This window comes from Meleagris gallopavo, chromosome 3, assembly GCF_905368555.1.
Source record: "Meleagris gallopavo chromosome 3, MGAL_WU_HG_1.1, whole genome shotgun sequence".
Lineage (NCBI taxonomy): Eukaryota > Metazoa > Chordata > Aves > Galliformes > Phasianidae > Meleagris > Meleagris gallopavo.
Genome location: NC_139406.1, coordinates 7875931 through 7899808, shown reverse-complemented (window position 1 = coordinate 7899808; position 23878 = coordinate 7875931). Strand labels below are relative to the sequence as shown.

The 23878-nt window shown below is 40.8% G+C and overlaps 1 protein-coding gene across 2 annotated transcripts; it reads left to right on the top strand.

The window, feature by feature from the left end:
• The first annotated feature begins 67 nt into the window (after positions 1–67).
• LOC146544588 (uncharacterized) lies at positions 68–23803 on the top strand. Of its 2 annotated transcripts, none has more exons than XM_085220158.1 (3): positions 68–649; positions 11375–11536; positions 20557–23803. In XM_085220158.1, the coding sequence occupies exons 1-3, from the start codon at positions 244–246 to the stop codon at positions 20610–20612; spliced, it is 624 nt and encodes a 207-aa protein (XP_085076284.1). In that variant the 5' UTR covers positions 68–243; the 3' UTR covers positions 20613–23803. The 2 variants fall into 2 exon arrangements, with proteins under 2 accessions (XP_085076284.1, XP_085076282.1); XM_085220156.1 differs by having other exon boundaries at positions 75–694.
• The last annotated feature ends 75 nt before the right edge of the window (positions 23804–23878 follow it).

The following is a 23878-nucleotide window of genomic DNA, read 5'->3' as shown; positions in this document are numbered from 1 at the left end:
TGCGACGCGCGCGGAATTTGGCGACGCTCCCTCACCGCGCGGACGCCCTCCTCGCTCCCCTCCCCGCCCCGCCTCCTGCCTCCCGGAGCTCTCCCTCCTCTCGCCTCCCCGCTCGTTCGCCTCGCGCCGGCCATGCCGCGGGGCCCGCCGCTCTGCCGGCAGCCGACCGGGCCGGTGGGGCTCAGCGGTGGCCCGAGAACGGTCCCTTTGCTGTCGGGAAAGTTGTAGTTCCCTCGCCACAAAATGGCGACGGGCAAAAACTACACCTCCCGGCGTGCCTCGCGCGCCTCCCTCGCTCGCCGCCGATTGGCCGCTCCGCGAGTAATCCCCTCGGCGGCGCCGTCCCCTCTGTCCCTCCGCGGTTGGTTTCCTCCTCCTGCGTGCCCGCCTCCCCCCCCCCGGCGCGGTCGGTGGTGCAGGCGGGGGGCGCTGGGGCGGGCGCCGCCCGCGGGAGGGGGCGGCACGGCCGGGAGCCGCGTGCGGAGGAGGAGGAGGAGGAGGAGGAGGAGGAGGAGAAGGAAGAAGAAGAGGAGCAGGAGGAGGAGGAAGTTTATTGCCGAAGGGGAGTGGAGGGCAGCCCGGCGCCGCGTGAGCCCGCCGGGACTCGTGTCTGGGCTGCCGGAGGAGCCCGGGGGACGAGCGTGCTGTGGTACCGCGCTGTCTTTTGCGTCCGTTGGGCTGGCGGGGTGCGAGTGTGAGTCGGAGCGGGAGTGTCAATAAAAGCTACGGGGGAAACTGGGCGCGAGGAGAGCAGCGCATCTTCAGGGATGGCACAGAGCTTTGGGAAGGGTATCGAGCAGGGAGAGCAGCGATGGCTTCCTGCTGAGCTGTCACGAAGGCTGCTGTACGCTACTGGTGCTTTGCAGTGCAGCTCGGGAACACTGCTGGTATTTAACTAACTATACATACATCCCCGTACACGTGCTCATCCCTGCACACCAAATGTGGTTTTCCTGGTGTGAAAACTCATGCCAGGCTGTTCAATGGAAGTGCTCGCAGGCAGGTAAGCTGGAGGTTCAGAAGGCACCAGAACCTCTGGTTTTCTGCTGTAACCCATGAGACTGCACATCTTCTCTTATACTGGTATACAAGCATAGCATTCTCCCTTTACTCTAGAAACAAAACACAATATTTGAAACATAAAATGGAAAAAAATCGAGTTACACCATAATTTGATAGAATGGTTTGGGTCAGAAGGGACCTTAAAACCCAGCCAGCTCCAACGCCCTGCCATGGACAGGGTTGCTACCCACTAAATCACATTGACCAGGGCCCCATCCAACCTGGTCTTGAACACCTCTAAGGATGGGGCATCCGTAGCTGCTCTGGGCAGCCTGTGCCAGTGCCTCACCACACTTTCAGCAAAAAAACTTTTCCCCTGACTTTTAATCTAAATCTCCTTTCTTTTAGTTTAAAACCATTCCTCCTTGTCCTGTCACTATCTACCCATAGTAAAAAGTTGTTTTCCTTCCTTGGTTATAAGATCCTTTTACGTACAGGAAGGCTGCAATGAGATCTCCCTGCAGCCTTCTACAAGCTGAACATACGCAGCTCCCTCAGCCTGTCTTTGTAGGAGAAGTGCTCCAGCCCTTGGATCATCTTCCTGGCCCTCCTCTGGACCACCAACAGCTCACTATCTTTCTTTTTCTGGACACAGTACTTTAGATGGGACCTTACAAGGGCAAACTAGAGAGGGAAATTTCTGAATTTTCATTTTGCTTCTTTATGCTTACTACTAATTACTTTAGGCATTTTTTTAGTCTTCTTTAAAAAGTCATTAAATTGTGCTTGGCCTCATCTGTTGTCAAGATTTTGTGGTAACAACAAATGGTAATCGTCTTCATTTTCAAAGACTTTTCTGTAGGCTTCCTCTAGGAAAATATATGTTGTGTCCAAGTGTCATTATGACATATGTAGATCTCTATACAGAGATCTATAGTTTATTTAAATTGAAAATATGAAAAATTCTCTTAGTATTCTCCAACTTGCCCTAATTGATTTTTATTATGATATCCATGTAGCTTGAAGGCCTAGGACATATAAGAACAAAACACTTCCATCTCAGTTTTTCTCCAGTTAAGAATGATGAGTCTCTGCCTTTCTCTCCTGGAGACTTCTTAGAAAAATAGAAGAGGCAAAAATGGTCACTGACGTATTTCTAAGTCAGTCATTAAGCAGAATGTTATTGTACCTCACCTACCTAGCTTTTCTCAAATAAAGTAGTGCAGCAAAACAAGCTTTTTCTCCCTACACACTCTTTGGAGATTACTTTTAACTGTTTGTAAATCTTGGTCTTGCTGTGTTTGGTACTTGCTTTTGTACCATGTGTAGAACAAGACCTTACTGTCAGTGTAAACTAACAAATCTTTTTCTCAAGATTGGGTGACAGAAATCTTTTCCATAGATCCATGGCTATATTTACGTTTGTGCCCCGTTTTACAGAGCGTCATATCATTCAGTATCATGTATCTGTGTTCTAGCTGATTCCTCTGTTTTAACTTGTGTGCCCTTTGGACACTGGAGTTAAACTGGTTTAGAAAATTAATTAAATGCTGACACAATAGTAGTTAATATCACAGATCAACTGCTGCTGCTGTCAGTATTTGTCACTACAGTAGCTACCATTCTGACCAGTTCTGACCTGTAGTGTTCCTTGATAATACTTAAGCCACTAATGTAGAGTTTCCTAGCTTGTATCTCATTAATTTCTTTCTTGTATACCATTCTTTTACAAGGACTTACATGGATTTATAAAAGAGCCCTAAAACTGGATCTGTGTCTTATACCGTTAGTTTTACTGCTGTCTAGTCAGCCTTTCCAGCAACTCATAAAGAACAGAACAGGCTGGATGTCCTGAAACATGACAGTACCATTCAAAAAGCTTTGGGTTTTCTCAGAGTGGGTTATTTGTTTGCATGAGTATAATGCATTTTATGCCTCGTGCATTTGGACTTGTGTCTACTAAACATCACAGCTGCCGTTTGTTCTCTTTGAGAAAGAGGTGGAAATGTGTCCTAGCACATAAGATAAACTTGTAGTACACAATTCCAATGAAAAGAGGGAGCTCCATTAAAAAGGAACCTTGTTGATACGTCTCCAGCTACTAGAGCTTTCATGACATTTCCCTGCCTCACATCTCAACATAGATAAAATCTCTTTAAGAGGTTGTAGGAAAAGAAATTCATCATAGCTGACTGGTGTGTAACAACTCTTTTAATAGGAGACCATTATTTTTTGGAACTGTTTGACTTGGAAGGCGTATATATATGCAAAATATTTTTACTTGTCCTCAGAGTTCTCTTAGGGCAAGATTTTCAGTAAGCTAATGGAGAAGGTCTTGGTATATGGTTGTCTGACAAAATTTTGAAAGAATATTTCATTCATAAGGCAAATGAAGAGCTACTGTAAATCAAAGCACACCTTTTTAGACTTTTGTTTGTTTGTTTGTTTGTTTTTGGTCAAACAGGTAAAATAATAGGCACAAATAGTACGGGAGGCCGAAAGAACATATAGGGCAAATTGGTGGGTCATAATTCACCAGTCAGCAAACAAAGGGCATGATGCCAGACAAGTTCAGCCATAATAGCAGCCTTGTCCTGGGCACAGGCTGTGATTGTTTGTGGACAGATGGCTGCTTACCAGTTCATAAAAACAACTTCTGGGTACCTCTTCCTCAAATGTGGTGTACTTACCTGTATTATGTCTGCCTAAGAAAAGAAAAAAATTACATTTTCTAGTTTTGAAAAGGATGCAACTTTCCTTTCTGGTATTTATTCACTTGTGTGGATGAAAGCAAAGCCGTTTGTACATTAAGAAGGACAAGAGTGGGAATGTTGGTAGCTTCACACTGAGGCTTACAGAGCTTGCTTTTTGCCCTGATTCTTCAGGCTGGAGCTCTGTAGAGACACTGTAGTGCACAGAGACTTTTTAAATGTCTTCCTCGGTGCTTAAAGAACTGCTCAAAATAAGTAGAAAGTTTTAGACCCCCAAGTTTGTGAAAATGAAAGATGTTCCGATACAGTAGCTTTTAGTTCCACAAACACCATTTATGTATAGTGTATTTTATTTTGTGTTTGAGAGGGCAGAACTTTACTATATATAAACAACTCTTTCTTATATGGGTAAGAAAGAAAGAAAGGAAGGTGTAAATACTCAGAATGCTGGATTTTCGGGAGTAATTCCTGCCCCTGACTTGAATTGATGCCTAGCCTGAGTGTCCCAGTTTCTACACCCCATAATTAGAGTTTCTCTCTTTTTTGCCATGTTTCAAGCATCTTGCCTTTCCCATATTCATATTCTGCCTTACTGTTTTTCATTGATCTTAAGAGTTGCATAGGTTATTTCTGTAACATCGGAGTCAAAAGTTGAAGACAGAGCTACAAGAGAAAGATGGCTACTGCTTGGATGAATCCCTTACTGAAGAGGGAAGTAGTACTTCCTTTTATTTGTTATCTCAGGGAAATAGAGATATATGTAGCCAGTTGCTGTCAGGCAGTTTGGCCACTTCCCCACAACCTTTTTTTTACCTTATAGTTGGTGAAACGTACACATAAAACGCAAACAAAATGTCCACCCAACATAGCAATCTAGCATACTCAAGAAGCGCTGTATCTGCATCTGAGGATTCCCAGCAGGCAGCTGCCATCATGCGCTTAATCTCTACATGTGTAGTGGATTCTGTATCACATGCACAACGAGTCTGGATTCATGCAATGTAGATTTATGCATGTGATTTAAAATCCTCTGGGCAATTGAGATATGGTGCCTAGCATCTCCTGGATCTTTGAGGCAGCCTTAACGTGCACATGCGGGCAGACACTACACAGATGGTTAGAGTGAAAGGATATTAAAATGGCTAAGTTAAGCATTCAGAAGTTACAAAATGCCAGAATTAGGAAATGCTTATGCAATCTTAATTCCATCCATACATCCATATATTGCTTTATAATAATCTTAAAATAGATCACATAACTTTCTCCCTTCCTTCCATAGGAAGATTGTTTTTTTATACAGTGTATTAAAGGAGTCTGCTCTGGGGATGAATTAGAGTGCAGGCTGGAGGAAAGTGGTGTCTGTTGAACTCTTAGCCTCGTGTTCCTATGAACACAAGATGGGAAGACATAATCTCATTGTTAAGGCTGAGCGTTGCTTTGGAGAAGCTGATTCTCTGCCAGGGAGTGTGATGCTGGATAAGCCATTTACATCAATCTTTTAATACTGGCCAGGTCAGCACTACTGATCGGTACGTAAATAGCACAGTTGTCAGGTAGGTGATGAATTGTGACTTGTGACCATCATAGCTCTTTGATCCAAATCTCCTGGTGTGCAGGATACTTTGTTCCCCACTTGAAAATGTAGAAGAGGAGGTGGGGAAATAAATATATCAGTGGTTACTAACATGTTCCTGTTATAGGTCATGCATTGTGTTTCTCATTTTATGGATTCTCTTAGGACTACACGTGCATCTGCACCAAAGACTGCTGGAAGCTCTATCCTTTGAACTCTCAGAGAGTATGTCATGCATACTACTAGCAAGAATCAGGCCTTAGGTACTTTGAGACTCTTCAGATATTAATTTCTAGCTGCCTCAGTGTGAGATCTGTAAACGGGAGCAAATATTTCTTCATCTTACAGAAATGATGAAAAACAGCGTTTGTGGACAATCAGTGGTGCCCTTAGTGCGTGCACTGCAGAAAAGGCTAAATCTCTTCACTTAGCTCTTTGTCTGCTTTTTCTCTACTGCATTCAGTACTACATCAGCTTTTCTTTTCTTCACATTTTATTTCACTGCTTTTTATAGCTGGCAATATAAGGGTGTTTGTCCTTGTGATATTGTTCAGTGTTTACTGCAGTTTGCTTAGTTGCTCTGCATCTGTTGAGTAAAATAGGATAGTGGGACAGTAACCCTTGAAGGGTGTGAAGACACACAAGCTTGAACAAGAATGGACAAACTGGTGGGAACTTCTTTGTTTCAGTGCAAGTTGCTGCATTATTTCAAAGTTTGCATGAATGTGAACTATTTCTGACTAGTCAAGTCAGTAATTTCACCAGTCTGTTAAATTAAGGTAAGACAATTTTACTCTGAAATAAGAGCTCAGCGTGGAAGAAGGGGAACAGAAATGTGGCTTAGTGGATGGAGGGAATTGAGAGAAATAGTCCACCCAGCTTTTCTTCTCTTTCTCTTCCTTCTTTTTGCGCATTTGAAAGTTTGTGCTTCTCTTCTTTTCCTTGTTTCTCAAAGCCTTGTGAAGAGTGTAATACTTACTTTGAGCTATGGACAAGGTGAGGCTAGTGGGACCAGTGCAGACTCTGTCGGCTGTGATCTGAGCATGGGTCGGGTAGATGGCCAAGATGAGGATCCCTCCATGCTCATCTCTGCCCTTCCCTTTGTGTAATGACCAGCTAGTCCAAACTGGAGCAATATGCTCCTTTCCCAAAGGAGTGCAGTGTGAGCAAAAGAGGCATGGGGAGGAAAAGGTAGTCACCCTGTTTGTATTTCTTTGTTGGGAAGGAGCTCAGGAAAGCAGGGTGGGAGGGAAAGGCAGAGCAGGGTAAGACACTAAGAGGGGAAGAAGGAAAGTAGGACCAGAATCAGTGTAGAAAATGACATAGGTAGTGAGAAGGGCGTAGGGCTGGAGAAGGGAGACAGGGAGGAGGTAGCTGGAAAAGGGTAAGAACTAGTTCCCTACAGAAGTCAAGTCAGGTGATGATTTTCAGAGAGGAAGGGAAGAGGCAGCACAGGTTATACTCCAGGGTGAGTTAAAGCCTACAGGGACTCTCAGTTCAGCCAGTGCTACCAGCATGTCATTTTCACATTTGCCTTCGCTGTCTGCGCGTCAGCTCAGGCTGGGCAGAGACTCTCTTCCAAGGCCATTTGCCTTAGCAGCAGGCAACACTGAGGCCTTTCTATGAGAGAGACAAGGTTGTCTTGACTGAGGTGGCATATTTTTCAAAGATAGAGAGTACAGATGGCTCTGAGATGAGCTGTGGCTTGCTGGAGTTCATCTTTATGGACAGTAACAATGCTCCCCTCACAAGCATAGAACACACACAGTTTTTCTTCTGGAAAAAAAAAAAAAAAAAAAAAAAAAACACAACAAATGAACAACAACAAAGAAAAAAAACTATCTAGTCACTTACAGCTGATTCCCACTGATGAATAATGTGAAAAAGTGGTGAACCTGCCCTCAAGCTCCGCTCCAGCACAGGCAATGTTGGCATTGCCAGTGTCCAATTTAATAGCCAAAGTTTAGCCATCATTTTGCCTTGTACCTGACCATAAATTTCACACATCTGAAACACAGAGTGTTGTATTTGTATTACAGTAGAGTATAATTAATTTTGAGCACTACAGAAACTGTGCAGTTTTCAATAAAAGATCATCTTTGTAAGTAATCAAGAGTCACACAAATATAGTGAGGGCTCCTGCTGAAAAGACAGAAACAGAAAATGATTGTTGTAGTTCCAAGAAAACTTACCAACAATTCAGTGTTTAACAGTAACATACCCAAGGCCTGGTCCTGTAAAAAGATGGGCAACCTCAGTTCCTTTTGGTGCCTGACCAGTTTTTGAAGTATCCCAGCACTGTACAGCACTGAGAACCTGAAATAATTAAGCAAAGAGCAGATGGTATGAAATAAATTACAGGAGCCACTTGATTGTTCTTAGTAACATCTTTTGTTGCCCAAGAGCTGGATATGTTTATTCCTTGTTTGCAGTAGCCAATTATAAGAACTCCAATGGTGGTCTCTGTTGTTGTTATCAATTTTTTAGTATGCGCTGGCTTTGGATGCACATTCTCAAAGTCTTCCATTGTTGTGTGTTCAGGCAATGTTTTGCTGGAATTTGTGTTCTCATTTTTGTTTGGTTCACGCTATGCCTTCTAGCATTGCAACACATGTGTCAACATGGTTGATGCTGAGGCAATAGCTTGGTGTGAGAGGCTATGACAAACACCAGCTGTTTCTGAAGACATCACCTGCTGCTATCAAGAGGTTCAGGTTAGCAATTCTAAGTGTTACAAGGATCTGTAGGACCTATGTTTTGAACTGCTTTCCATTTACATGCCTGACTATTTTAGGAATGATTCTTTCTTGAGTGTCCTTATACTTTATGAAATGTGAGCTCGGGGAATATGGATAATAAAGCTGAGTTACTGTCCTTGAGTGTTTGTAGATTTAAGGATATTGGGCATGAGTGAATAGTGGCAAAAGCTGAGTTAGGTTTAAAATAACATCAACAACAACAGCGAGAGGATGGCCCAATGAAATGTCATCCTTATCTTAATTCTCGAGGGACTTGGGTACAGATTTGCTTTCTTTACCGATGTGGAACACAGCATAGCAGGAAGGCAACAGGCTCAGTGAAGTCGCCAGCCAGCCAGCTTCCACGATGTCTGCTGCCAACCAATCTGCAAAGATATCGTTATCCCCAGAAAAAAACTATTTGTTTTATTTCAAAGCCCCAGTGGGCCCAGCTCTTTCCTGCCTAGCAGCATAGCAGGCTCCCTTTGTGGCCCGGGGAAGAGATTACTTGCTGGCCCGTGAGAGTGGTTCTCTGTAATTGGCTTACAGGGAGTGCTGTGTGAGAGTATCTGGCTTTTTTAATTGTTTGTTTTATTAAAGTTTGTTTATTAAAGCGCATATCTGGTCACAATGAAAACATGATTTTTTGAAGCCTGTGTATTGCCAAGAGACCAGACCAGAGCACCGATCGGGTTATTGCTTCCTGAGGATGAGCAGTGTGCACAGAGCACTGCGGGCCTCATGGGCAGTGTCTCACTGTCTCCTCTCTCCTCTTTTCCAGTCGAGTTCTGCCTGTTCTGCTGCAGCCATGGCTCCCCACAGGCATCCCAGGATGACGAGGCAGGGAGTAGCTTCACCCCTGGCATTTTCAAAAAGAGAGGGTTAGATCTGTATTTGCAGATTGCAATGTGATACAGGAGTACCAAAGCTAATTTGACTACCTCTAGATATCAAGCTGAAGAAGTAGAGAGATGAGCTCAAGCATTCAGCTGAAAAATGCAATTGTTCACTGTTAGGTCATTACTCTATGAAGGTAAATCAATTAAAAAAAAAAAGTCTGTCTGTAGTACCCACAGCAACTTAGCCAGCATTGCAGCAGTTGTGTACCCAATCAGTTGTGTTTGTTAACTAACAAGTTTTTAGTGTTACCTGCATATTAAAAATGTGCTTGGACTCTTGAGCCTCTCTGCCATTCTCACTACATTTGGCTGGGAAACCTACACACCTGCAGCTGTCATGAGAAGTGTGGGCAACAGCCTCAGCAGTCCTTTTTTATTAAGTGCATTCCTGGTAATTTATATAATTGTAACATCAATCATAATATTTGTCTTGCCTATCTGGGCCATGGGATGGATCGTCTTGTGAACCAGGGAAGATCAGTTTTGGAAACAAGATAATCTTGTTCAGGATTTAAGGCTTTTGGAAGTGGAGCATCTCATGACTGTGTAATTATATGTTTGTGTGTTGTAGTTTCTCTTCATGAAGCATAACACAAATGATCTCAAACTTTCTTAGCAAATAGTTCAGGCCTAGGGAATTGTGTGGATGGGGAAATGGCGTGGGAACACAATTACTTTTGAGTGAGTCAAAGACTGGAATTCCCTCTATAACCAGTAACACTGTCTGCCAACTTTTGTGTTCAGAGCTGCAGTGGTTTGTTGTGCTGAAACACTTCATGGCTAGACTTATGTTACTCAGTCCTATTGCTAGCACTGGCTCTGGACAGCTGAGCAAAGCAAATGTTCCCAGGAAGAAGCATGAACTGGAGGTGTGAGGTTAAAATGAAATATTTCGCTGGCCTGAGGAGAGAGCAGCGGGGAGATGATTTTTAAATCCTAGTTAGAGGATAATAGAGACCTGTGCTGTAAGTATTGAGTGTAGGGTTCTGTATTTACAAGAGTGTACTGCAATCTGTGTGCACAGGGACATGTGCAAATAGGTGCCATTGTCCACTTAGCCACAGCAGAGGTTTCTGTTTGGTTAGTGGTTGGTTCAGTCCTGAAGTGATTACACCTTGAACTTCTTTCTTGTGAAGTTTCACCTACAAATTTCACCCTTGTCAGATGGTCAGATTCGGCACCTTGATGTGAGTAGGTAGCATAGGTGGATGACATAAGACTTCTGAAGGGAGGATTTGGGATGGACATCTCTACTTAGGGCAGTTTGTTAGTGTCGTGTTGCTTCTTGTACCATGTGCTGCGGGTTGCTCTGTTGAGGTGATGCTATTGCAGAACTCTCCCGCTGGCAATCAACATCTAGATTGCAAGTGGGATCTGTCGGTCAGGGTCTTCACCATTTCCAGGGCTCCGGAGTTTTCCCCATCAGCCATTTATATGGCTGGTGGGGTGAGAATTTCTCACCTGTTCCTGTGGCAGAATTGTATGGGGACAATAAGGATGTGTGAAATACAGAGGAAAGGCTGTTGTGCTCCTCCTTGTTGGGCAGTGGTCACATCACCACCTGACCCAGAATGGGCAATGGCTGGGAGACTGTGGTCTGTCATATTCTGCCCATTGCTTTCCAGTCTTGCCTTCTCCAATCTTGCTTTCAGTCTGCCCCCTTAAAAAAACAACCTAGCTGCAGAGGCCTGCAGTATTGCTTAGCAGATGTAGATTTTGCTAAAACACACTGACACATACATATAGTTCTGGCTGGTGGTGTCTTTGTATGAATAAACATAACTACCCATGATGTGGAATCAAGCTACTGTGGAAATGAAGCATGCTTTTTAATAACTGTGTGTGGTGAAATAGTTAGAAATGCATGACTGTGCAGTGTAGACAGGGTCTGATATATCATTCATTTGTACATTTGTAATTAATTGTAAGAACAAGATTGTTCTTTGCATGTGTTCTTTCTTAGCTGCCAAGCACGGCAGAGCTATAATGGTCTTGTACCTTGAGCTTGTAATAAAATATTGTTGGTAACCTAGCAAAGAAATTTCTTAATTAAGTTTGCTACACAAAATCCCATAATGCTTCCTTATGTATCTTATATATGTGTGCTTTTTGGTGTTGTTTTTGTTGGAACTCCTAAATGACTTTTACCTCTGAATATAATCAAAAACAAAAATTTCTGATCTTTAAGAAACATTTCTGCATATTTTTTCCATCTGGATATAATGGAGCATAATTTAAGACTATGGGCAGAGGAGGGGGTAAATGATGCATGTAATGATTGTTTTAACATTTACAAGAAAATAATTTATTTAAATTGGATTAAGCCTTAATATTATCACACTTTTCTACCTGATTTAACATGGAGGAAAAGGGTAGAAAAAGGGGGAGAAGGCGATTTCATGGTAAAGTGTTTTAAGTATTTACTATTTTCTTTTCTTTTTGATCATCCAGGCATCCTGCCCCCCAGCCATGTAAATTTTCCTCCATACGAATGTTCATTGTTGCCTTTACATTCCTCTGCTGACAGTGAAGAGGTCATGCTAAATCAAACTGACGGAGAAACTGGACATAAGCTTAGCCAGGATGCCCAAATTAATACTACTGAAACAAAAGGTAAAGGAACAGCAAAGAATAATTTGATTTTGTACATAAGTGGTTTTAACTACTCCATTCATCACATTGGTATCTCTAGTATACAAATTCAGAGTGAGACAGATAGGTACTTACTTAGGATACGAGTCTTAAGGGGTTGTAGCTTTTTTCTGTCCCCAGCAGTTTTCATACCAGCCTGATTATTTCAGCTGAGAATGGGAGGCCACGTCCAAACTTCATAAGCTTCATCTAATTCTTTTCCCTGCTCCACAGGAGAGGAATCAAGTGGGATAAATTCTGTATCCATATGGTCCTCAAGCTTTGAGTCTACCGATTGAAGTGTTTTGTTTATAATAGATGCTGCTTTGATGAGAAGAAAAAAAACCAACAATCTACTATAGCTGAAGGAGTTCCATTAGTGGCAGAACCAGCAAAGCCTGGTTTCATATAGGTTGGTATCTCATGGTTTGATAGTGAATTACAATTGTCTCATTTCCTAAAGTAGAGTCATTTGTCAGGTCTCTCTCCCATGTGGATTCTTTAATGTTTCATAAAGTTTAAATCCATGTCACAGCCTTTCTTTTTCGGTTAGGGCAGTTTTAAAATCTCTTTCTTATCCTAGCTATTTATTTTTTAAAAAGGACACAGGAATTTTGAAATCTCTATTTCTCTATTGCATTTGGTTGAAATAGAAAAAAAAATAAACTGAAAACTCAGTGTGCGATTACACAAACTTCAGTGTCCAAGCAACCAAGGCAAAAAATGGTAATATCTTGCTGAGTACATTGCCTGATTTCAGTCTGTATTTAAATTCACAGAATCGTAGGATCACAGAATGGTTGGGGTTGGAAGGGACCTTAAAGACCATCCAGCACCAAACCCCTGCCATGGGAAGGGTTGCCACCCACAGGCTGCCCGGGGCCCCATCCAACCTAGCCTTGAATACCTGCAGGGATAGGGCACCACAGCTTCTCTGGGCAGCCTTTGCCAGTGCCTCACCATTCTCATAGTGAAGAATTTCTTCCTAATATCTAACCTAAATCTCCCCCCTTTTAGTTTAAAACCATTCCCTCTTGTTCTACCAATGTCAGATCTGCAAAAAGTCAGTCTCCATCTGTTTAGGAGCTCCTTTGAAATACTGAGAGGCCTCAATGCAGTCTGCCCAACAGCTTTCTCTTCTCCAAGCTGAACAAGCTCAGCTCCCTCAATCTTTCTTTGTGGGAAAGATGTTCCCGCCCTCTGATCATTCTCTTTGTCCTTCTTCCAGATTCATACCTCCCGAATCCCGTTCATCTTGTAGAGCTACTGTTGTCAAAGGTATATATTACGGCTTTATGAAGCATCAAAGAATGCTTATTTCAATTCTTAATAAGATGACATTTTCTTCCAGTCCCATTTCCATTGTACATCTCTCATTGTCCTCAACAGGGGCTAGATTTGCTTTTACAGCTGTGATCAATACTCAGAGACTGGGGCAAACTTATTGTCACCAACATACTGTTGATGATTGCTCTGTAAAACAGAAAGACTTATTTCCAATTCTAGTTTCGTTTCACAAAGCTGAAAGAGTTGAAAACCTCATGTTTGTAAATTGAGAAAATTACCTTTGTGTATTATGATGACATAATACTCATGGAATTCCACAATGCCTGTTTTGTCTAATAGATTCACTTTTTAAACTTTAAAGACACTTCAGATAAATGAAAGGTTAACTTCTAAACACATTCTTAGTGTGTGCATAAGCTCCTGTTTACTTGGGAAATACAGTATCAGTAGAGTACTTCTCACTTTAAAGTTCTTTCTTCTCCTTAATTCTTTGAGGTGTCAGTACTGAGAAGGATGAATCATTTATTAGTGGGAGGCCTGACACATGATGAAATCACTATCTGACACTTCAATGACTCCCAGTGTTGTTCTGTGAACATTCAGCTAAGCACGGCTGAAATGATGCAGTTCCGTAGGTAGTGTTTTCTTCCCCTTTTTTTTTCCTCAAATGGATGAAATGCTTTATCATCATAGTGTGTGAGAACTTCCCCATTTGGTATGAATAGCCTTTGCCTATTATTAAGAGTGATTCAGAAACTCAGATGTAGGGAAAAAATAGAACGCATCTGCAGCTGGCAGAGAAGATCTTTATGATTATATTTCTACTGAGATTCAGTAAAAAGCTGAACTCAATCCACCCTTTTGTGGTGTGAGCTTTGTAAAACAGATAATGTCCCAAGCCTGAAAGTTAGTACAGTTTGTAGCATTCCCTTTACGAAGCCCCATGTGAATCTCCATTAAGTTACAAATGAAATCCAACTACAGGCTGGTTCTGTGCTGACCACTAGATTACCTGCTGATCGGAGCAGTCCTCTCATCACAGACATTTAGGATATGAACAGGCATCTGACAATAAAGTAATTGATAACAATTGACTATATGACAATAAGATGGAAAGTTGTATCGAAAAGAAAATTAATTCCCTTTCTAGTGTCTTCACTCCAGTAAGCAGTACTGCAAGCATATTAATTAGAAGTTTTGCTTTACTGAGCTTATTTCTGAGTAAATCTTTTCCTTTCCCTTTTCTTCCCCGTATGACTACGGTTCACTGTTCTCCTTTCCAGCAAACTCTGCAGTAGTTTCAGGTTATTAAGGTATTTTCTTGCCTCACACAATTCAAACTCTGAGCAGACTTACTCCCAGTCTTTTCCTAAGCCACATCACTCCAGCTATTCAGATGTTCTGCTGTAAATGGAATGTCACAGGCTGGGAATCTGCAGGTATGCACTCACCTCCAAGTCTGGCACCTAAATGTGACTTCAGGGTTTTCTTCTAACTGAACTGGTTTCTCTCTTTGCTTCCTCAAAAGCCAAAGTACTCTTTTTTCCTGGTGAATCCAGTCCTTCCTCTCTCATTTCTTGAAATGAAGACTCCTTCTCTCTCATGTACTTTCTATAGTCCTCACCTGTCTGCTGTCAGAGCACCTCCAAATCTTCACGTACCTATCAGCTAACCTAATGTACTCTTTACTGACGTATGCCAGTCTAACAAAACTTAGTATTTGTGAAACTAAGATGACAAGGGAAGAACGTGGAAGAGCTGGCAATAAAACCCACCTTTCAAAGATAAAACAGAAGACATAACTTGTGAGATATTCTCCCTCCCTAGTGGCTAATGTGAATAGCCTAGGTTTTGACCACCACAATTTCCACTCTAAACTATTCCACACTTATTATTGGAAAGAAGCAGGTTACTTTTGGAGGTAGTAAAACTGTGTTAATCACATGCTTGCCATTTGGTATCTTTTGTTCCTTCCCATTCCTAAATGTAAAGGCATACAAACATCAGATGCAATTATGTTCATGCGCTGCCTGACTTGTCAGGGTCTGAAGAAAAGTCTGGTAAACTTCAGAAAGGGAGGGAAGTTATTTCTATTTTCAGTCCAGAGAGGCTTTGATCTGGTCCTTTACCATCTTCTTTCCTGAGCATCTGCTTGTGATCAAATCATCTGTCACATCAGGTTTAGATCCTGATGGTTCATCACAGCATGTCCTGGTTATTGTGGGATGCTTGGGAGCTCAGCTTCCCAGAGGATCTTCCTCCAGCTACTCAACGGAGAGAAGCATTGATCAGTATCTTTCCTGAAAAACAAACAAACAAACAAACAAACAAACAAACAAACAAAGAAACGGGAACTCCTTGTAGATTTGAATGGAGCCACTTCCACAAGAGGACAAAATCCAGGTGTGTCTGATAAGCAAGGCGAGGCTGCAACTCCTTCTGATCTGATGAGGAAGCTCTTAGCACCACTCCAAAACTTGAACCAGACAGAAAGAGTTAGATCAGCATAGCTGTGCTGGAGTGTAGTTCCAAGATGGCATAAGATCACCCATACCAGAGCTGCTGCAGCCTCGCTTTACATCATGTGTATCCCCACTCCATCTCTTACACCAGCACTGGTGCTTGTTTGAATCCACAGGGAACTGAAATGTTAGGGAAGTGTTAACAATTTTTTTTGTGTTCTGCGTTTTCTGAATCAGTTTGGTGTGGAACCAGACAAGCATTGTTGCTGGCATGGAAAAGGGCAGCAGCTGGGGATGGAAGGACTGCGACAGCCCCAATTTAGATGAGATTAGACTGTCATGGAACCATCGACTCATTTGGAGAACACACATGAGCAGCTCTGGGAGATTTGAGGGGACAAAAGTGCCAGGCAGAGGGTTGGGGGTGGCTTGCAATAGTAATCCCTCACAGTAGCATAGCTGATCCAGAGAGCAGTTTATCTACAGTCTAAAATAAATTATCGATGAACTCTACAAACACATTTAAACCACCACCACTGTCTGCTCCATCCTTTTTTTGTAAGCCTAAGATATCCTCCCGCTAAGGCCCTGTTAAGTCATGGTATGATGGGCATCTTGCCAAATGAAGCTGATCTTATAAGCTGCTACTGCCCTGATTGTTGCTGGGACTGTTTGCCTGATTTCTAATTCACTTCTGTGGTGCCCTCATTTTTCCTGCCTGAGTTTGAAGTGGGAGTGCGTTTAGCTGTGAACTACACTGCTGCAAATTCATGGCCCATTAGCACTTTTTCAAAGCTCCCCTCTTTGTTCTCTGAAGGATGAGAACACAATAATATAAAAAGAGAAATCACTCAAGGCTGTAGCACATTGTTTTGGGCTTTGTTTTTAGAATTATTATAAAGATAGGCTTGTTTGTATGTCTGTTTGCTTTCTATGTCCTGTATTTAGACTTAGGAGCAACAGCATCAGGAGTAAGATAGTGATGAACCTAAGGTAGACCTGACAGCGTAATGTGGATAGTGCATATACAATTTGTCAAACCAGACAAAATAACCCCACCTTGGGCAATTTTCAAAAGAAATACACTACAGTACTTGTCAGATCTGGGTGACTACTCCATAAACATATTACCTGCTGGCATACAAATATCACTTTATATAAGGCAGTTATACAGTCAAAGAAAGGGGAGAAGCAGGGCAGGAACACTGATTTTGCAGAGTCCTATGAAAAACTAAGATCTCAAATAGAAAAAAAAAACACGTTTAAATAAAAATCATTCTGATTCAGGGATAACTACATTCGTGTGTAAACTATCCACGTCTTGATTTGTATTTCTCTTATGATAAAATAAGTCACGATGTAATTTTTATTGGTATATGTTGGGAAATATAACTACTGTCTTAATTATAGGTATGAAGTTAGGCTAGAAATAGCCTCTTTTCCATGAGCATGAATAAAAATTTCAAAATTACTCCTGCAGCTAGATATACACACGTTAGCAGGAATATGCTGCAGTACAAAATGACTAAAAGCTAAAAGCTACGGAATCAAAACCAAAAACATAAGCTGCTACACGGTATTGCCAGAGGTGTAGTTTCTACTTTTAATATTTATATTAAATGTTTTATTTGTCAAGATAGAGCCATAGATCTCTTAATTTATCTTTCATGGAAACAACGAGTAGAGGACAGGTGAACTGTGCTAAGATTCCTCAATGCTTACCTGTGTATGCACATATATATATGTGTGTATATATATATATATTGATGTTGTTGTTGTTCAAGATGGGAAAAAAGAAAGTGGCTCTCATAATATACACTTAGAAAAACAGTGGCAGCTTTCGACTCAACTTCTGTGTGTTTGTGGTACCAATTTGCACACAAATGCATCCAGGGTTATGAAAATCACACATTAGAAATCAAAAGGGACAAGTATAATCAAAACTATTAAAATCACAGCCAAAGCATGCAGTAGACTGTATAAATCACAGTACATCTGACTATGTGATCTTCAGTGGTTTAGTTTGCTATTTCACTGGTAGTTCCCACGGGCATGGGTGTTCTTAGATCACAAGTCCACCACCTCTATCATTTATACTAGTAGAAGTCTGGTATTTGGTTACAGAAAGTGGGATCTTTTGCCGAAGTGTTGGAATCATGTAGGAACACCTTATGTTGCCCTAGATCTTATAGGAGTGTGTTGATTTTACTTCAGTGAAGCTTTTGAAAAAGGAGCCAGCAGCTAGACAACCGACCCTCCCTCCCCCCAGAAAGCCATAGGAAAGCATGACTTAAGATAAGGCATTCATTTGCCACCTTGGAATTGCTGACAAAATGCCAGCACCTTTAGCCCAAAGCACCTTGCCTTTGTCTCCCGCTGAGCCTTTGGGACTCCCTTAGACAGAGGGATAAAAGCCCAGGAACTCACAGAAACAATTGAATTTGGCAGGATTGAAAATGCTCCCTTTCACAACATGAAGGAACAAGGTTCAGGGGATGCTCTGGGTATATCAGGAAGTTCAGCATCACCAGTTAGCCATCAAAGGATTTTATGGAGAGAAGGTTTTGTGTAGACTGTAATTTAAAATGTTATTTGTGTTATTTATGATTGCTGCAATCAATGAAGCTTTTCTTTTAAGAAAGCTATGTGTTGCTGTATTCTGTAACTGAGTAAGAAAAGGGAAAGATTGACTTTGGGAAATGCTTTCATCTTGAGTTGGAGAAACACAACTGTACAGTTAGAATATCCTTGTCTGCTGTATGTTCTGTAACACTGTATCTGGTAAATACTGAGCTATTTCCACACCTGGCATTTTTCATTGTTTACAAAAATAACATAGAGCCTCCAGTTTCCCACCTAGTATGATGATGCCAGGAGAACCAGGAAGCTTGCTATCCTTAGTCTCTGACTAGGCTGTTTCACTCTGTTAGGAAATTTCTACCAGCACTTCCAGTTACAAAATCTAGAAACAAGATTGTAAGTAGGCAAGTCAAGTTTGCTTTGCTGGATGTGGCTCTGGGCAGCCTGGTCTGGTGGTTGATGACCCTGCCCATGGCAGGGAGGTTGAAACTAGATGATCTTTGAGATCCTTTTGAACCCAGGCCATTCTATGATTCTGTGATTCATTCCATGACAAGAACGGCTCATGCACTGGTTCTCACTGTATGTTAGTTTTTGATGAGTAGAAGTTTGTATCTGGATGTAAAGCAGATGGAATCCTGTAATTCTACAGGATTTTACCTTTTAATGGATATACCTGCATCTGAAAAGATGTGTATCTTCTACCCTCAACATTAATTAGAAAATGAATAATTTGGTATTATGCATCTGCCTGCATTATAATCTTTGCCTTCTCTTATAGTTGGTTCAAGTGAAAATTTCTAACGAGTCTCTGAAAGAGAAAATATGTTTGGTTGAGAATCCGAATGGAAAGCCTATACATAGTACACAGTATAACCAAAATGAGCCATGGGAAAAACAAGGAAAATCAGGGCATTACTGACTTTTTCCAGTAGCCAGAGTTCAATAAAATTCTTCAGATGTTCTTACAAGCAGTTTGTGTTCTGTGCCACAGAGGGAGGAAAAATGGGGTTGTGGCAGTCCAAGACAAGGAACAGTTCACTGATCGTGCCAACCTTATGAAAACACTCCTTTAAGCACAGTTCTTTTTTTTTTTTTTTTTTTTTTTTTGTGCCTCTGTATTCATTAACCTGAAGAACACTGCACTCGCTTTCTGATGATGTTGGTAGACCAGGCACATTTCTGGAAAAAGTTCATCTATTGACCAGATTTGCTGATGACAATATCTATGTGAGAATGGCATCAGAAACATTCTGGAAAACAAGGAGGTATTACAGAGAGACACAGAAAATAAGAGGTTTTTCTTCTGAAAGATAATATTTATTGCCAGTGTACAAAACAAGTGTTTGGATGAATGTTCAAGCATAAAGCCAGTCAAGACTCTATCTATTGCTATTGCAAATATCTTTGTAGAAAATTTGGAAAGGTCTGAAATGTTGGTAAAAAACAAGGAGAAAGTGACAAAAAGAATGTCTGCCAATTTAAATGGCATAGTTCACTTAACTATCGATGAAATGCTCTATGTCTAAGTCCTGAATATGGCATCAGTTATCTGTTATTTGAAGTGTTTCAGTACAGATTCATGGCAGATAATTCTTTGTGGCCTTACTAGTCCATGCATGATTTACCAGCAGTGAGTTGATACCAAGAAAAAGTACATGATTTGACTGTTCTTGAATGAATGTACTCTGGAAAATTGTGATGCTTTCTATGTTTCTAAAATACTGTTACTTTTTAATGAATATCAGTGTTGCTATCAGAAGTTTACTTCCAGAAGGCATGAACACTTGCATGACCTTATTGACAAATATAACGATTCTGTTAATTCTCAGTGCCAGTGGCTTCAATGCATTTTCTTGGGAAAAAAAATCATCTTCAGTATGAAATGAATTGGCCTCTCAACAATAAAATAGCTCAGTCCAAAGTCTGGCTAATATAATTATATATGTAGTGATTTACAATTCATAGAATGTTGGGCCATAAATTTACAGAGAACCAGGATGTGCTTGGCTTGTAAACCTTAATAAAACAATAAAGCCTGGCTTTCTGCTAATGAGTTTTTAAAATTCTGCCTGACTAAGCTTTGGACATACCTCAGTGAGGAAAGTAACTAGCACAGCTATGTGACAAACTGTTCTACAAAACAGTCTCCACTGTGGACACTATTTGAAAATAATAAATAATAATAGTAAAAAGATATATTTATTTTTCCTGATCTTTAGCAAGATAATTCCACACAAGGAATAACTTCTCATTATTTTTAATGGCAGTTTCCCAGTGCTCCAGAGGAAGGATGTCCCTTTAAATGTTGCTATTGATGAGCACTGAAGTCCAGTTGACTTTTGTGGGAGTTCCCTCTGCTGATCAGTAAGAGTATCAAGTTCATAAATAATTCAGTGAACAAAACTGTATTAAGATAACGCTAAAGATCTGCAAGTATTCCTGTAAGGAAAGATTTCTCACATTCCAAACTAACTACTTGGAATGAGGTTTAGCTTGGAAAAAGTGAATGGAGCCCCAGGAACATTGATGCATCATTTTCAGCAAAAGTTATCAACTTATTTTCCTACTTTGATTTCCTGGAAAGGTAGATAAGTATGTGTTAATAGTTGGACTACCATCTTCTTTAGCCCTGAGTATATATATGTATGTATATATATTTTTTTTCAACAGGATGTTTGAGTTTGGAGGGAGCTTCTGGAAGCCATTTTATCCAAACCTCCTATTGAAGCTGGGCCACCTAGAGCACAATGACAAGGCTTTTATTCTTCTTAGCCTTGGAAATAGAAGTACATAATTGCAACTGACCATCTGGCAAGAAAGCATTAAAATATGAACCTTGGAAACTCATGTCCACTTCTCAGCTTTTTCCAGAAGAGTTTTTGAGCACTGCACATAGCTGAAGCATGCTTATGTGGTTGTACTTTTCTTCACCACTTCCAGAGTCTGACTCTTACAGGTCTTGGCATGGAAGTCTGTAGTATCACATCTGAGTGCAGCTTTGAGACCCAGGTTCATGTTTAACAACTTCATATTTTCCAATATGATTTCCTGTGATTGCCTACTCACAGACTCCAGAAAGAGATTAAGTGGGGAGTTGAACTAGCTGTACTTTACCTCCTGAATAAAAATATTCTTGGGGACTCGTTTGAGAACTGATATGCCTAAGTAGAGCCTTTTCCCCATATTATTTTTAGTATTTTATTCCTTTTACTATAGCTGAAAACCCAAACCCTTTTCAGAAAACTAAAATCTTCTGAAGAATAAGCCGTCAAGATCTTAATCAAGATCTTCCAGCTGAATTAGGTGGAAGTTTTATGCCTGAAGGCTGTATGTAGGGTGCTAAGAATCTATCTCTCCTTAGCCTAATAAACATATAGATGAGATTTATTTACACACTAGAGATTTAAAAAAAAAAAAAAAAAAAAGGCAGAAAATCCTTCTAGCCTGTCTAGGAGATTTACAAACTATGCTGCTTCACTTCAGCCACTCTAATCTAGGACACTTATCTGAATGATACGTAAATAATTGTCACATCAGGACCTTTAGCAAAGCTCAGTGCTTTGTATTTGACTTATTAGAAGCTTTTAATGACTAGTATGTAGTCAGAAGACATAACCACAGATATGTAGTTACACATTTAAAAGACTCTATTAAAAGCCTTTTTAGCTTTGCTGTGAATTTACAATTTGAGAATTTCCAAAGAGGATATTTTCTGAGACAATTTTCATTGCCTTGGGATAATTTCCCTTTTTTTTTTTTTTTTTTTTTTTCCCCTTTAATGTGATTTGTCATGGTAGAACCTAGACGTTTTTCCATGTGTGCTTACTTTGTGTTTTCTGTGGCCTGCAAGGAATTAGTTTTAATTAACGAGACTGGCAAATGCATTGTTGAAATAGTCTTTGTGGTAGACACGCCTTTGTGTTAACAGTTGGGTTAAACATCCCCTTTATCAGAGCTATTAGCACCTAATATTACTGTCTGATTAAAGATCATTCAGTGGATTATCCAGTCCCAGCGCTTCCGCATACCCCCAGACAGGTGCTCAAATAAGGAATTACGTTAAGTAAATTAGCACTAGTATCGCATCCTTAATGGCTTTGTCTTGGCTGCAGAAAAGAAAAAGTTATTGGGCTGTTTGGATGTCTCTTTGTCACTCTTAAGCAGCAGGTTGACTTAACAAGCTCTGTAGATTTACATTAGAAAAAAGGCCTTTGTTTTGTTGTTCACCAGGTCTTCCTTTCTCATCGCTGAGCACCGTGCCTTTCCTCCACGCAGGTGAGTTAGGGGGATAGATGTGCTTTTACACTAAAAGCATTTTATATATATACGTATTTACAGTGGAGGCAGCATGTAATGTAGGCAGTTTATCCCGACTCTAGAAACGCATTTCATCTTCAATTCATGCATTCAGACTGGGCTCGTAGGTAAACTGCACACGAGTAACTTAAGAAGGCAGGAAATCCCACTAGAGTTCACAGAGCATAGTTTAGCTGACAGTTCACTTTTTAATGGTTGAAATTAAGCTTTGACATTAATGGGCACAGGTCGTCTGACTTCAGTGTTATTTGTACCCTTACGCCAGTCATATTTCTGGCCCTGTTATGTTGGATGGCAATATGTAGTACCTTTCATGTTGCCCTGGAAAGCTATGCTTGTGTAGCATTGCTGTTGCCTGTCAGGCGTGGGCTCTGTTTAAAAAACAAGGCTGTAGAGGGGAAAAGAGTGGGCTGATGGCAGATAAGATTCCGAAGTTTTTGAGTGCCTTGAAATGGGAGCAGCGTTTGTCTTGTCCCTGCTGAGTTCTGTGGCAAAACTATGTTAGCTTTGAAAGGGCCAAGAGTTCCTCAGTATAAGTAGTTGGAATGGGAACTGGCACATAGGTAGGGTAACGTAACTGAGTAGAGCTCTTTGTAGGACGAAGAATTTTCTTGAGAGTCTACAAAAGAAGCGTAATAAAATAAGCGCTTTTTATCACTGAAGTATTTCTATTTGTTTGCTGCTTTCTTTGGGGAGGGTGTCAAGAGGATATGTTGGTGTCAAGTGAATTTGGACATCCACTACCTCAGGTTGCTTACAGACATTCAGTTAAAAAAACAGGTTGCGTCTGTTTAGTTGGAGGCGAGTTCCTAAGATGCTTAGGGACCGTGACAAAAAAGGAGCTAGCTTGGAGGCTCTAGTTCAGTCTTGCTCTAAATAAGCTGCCAAATAGACTGCCTCTTACGTTAGAAAGAGGGCTTTAGAGCTGCAACACAACATTATGAGACAAACAAATTCCCTCGGCTCCCACCCCCAAGCCCCTGAAGCATCGCACTCTTTAAAAGGTCCATTAGATTTATCAATAGACCTTTCTTTACACAACTTTGCTGCAATTCCTTTTGGGAAAAATTGGATTTTCATCAAAGACACAGAAGACTATAAAATTGGAAGCAGATGTGAGGCTGGATTGGGTAGTCCTATGGCTGTTTCTCTTGTGGAAGCAATTTTGAACAAACCCAGCCTTATGTGCTTCTTGCTGTCTTGCCCCATGCAACTCTTGCCTGCTTTCTACATTTTCCAGAGAACCAAAAGGTGCAGTGTGAATAATTGATGTAAACGTAAACTTCATTCCTGTCACATAATCTGTCTCTTCATTTTTCAACAGTTCTTGTATTATTTGGAAAATATGCTTAAACAGTTCTTTCAATATTTTGCATTGTTAAAGAAATACAAAGAAATACAGCCAGTGCTCTGTGCATGAAAACTGAATGTAGTCATCTTTACTGGCACTTTTGTGAGCCTGGATGAGCTTTATACCTGGCCTGTGTACAATACCTTAATTTATTGGCATCTTTTAATTTGTTGAAAATAAGCTGAGATATCACCTAAAGTCTGTCTTCTGGCATATTGATGGTATTATTAATGTAACTGATGAAGTAGGGGGAGGAAAACAATTTCAAGATGATTAAAAGATAATTAGGCATTTTTATGCAGTGTCTTTGCTGCCATTTGTACT

Coding starts and splice junctions, on each gene's coding strand:
- LOC146544588 (XM_085220156.1), top strand. CDS start 244: ATGGCGACGGGCAAAAACTACACCTCCCGGCGTGCCTCGCGCGCCTCC. Junction 695..11,374: donor TGGGCTGGCGGGGTGCGAGT/GTGAGTCGGAGC, acceptor TTGATCATCCAG/GCATCCTGCCCCCCAGCCAT. Junction 11,537..20,556: donor TAATACTACTGAAACAAAAG/GTAAAGGAACAG, acceptor TTTTTTCAACAG/GATGTTTGAGTTTGGAGGGA.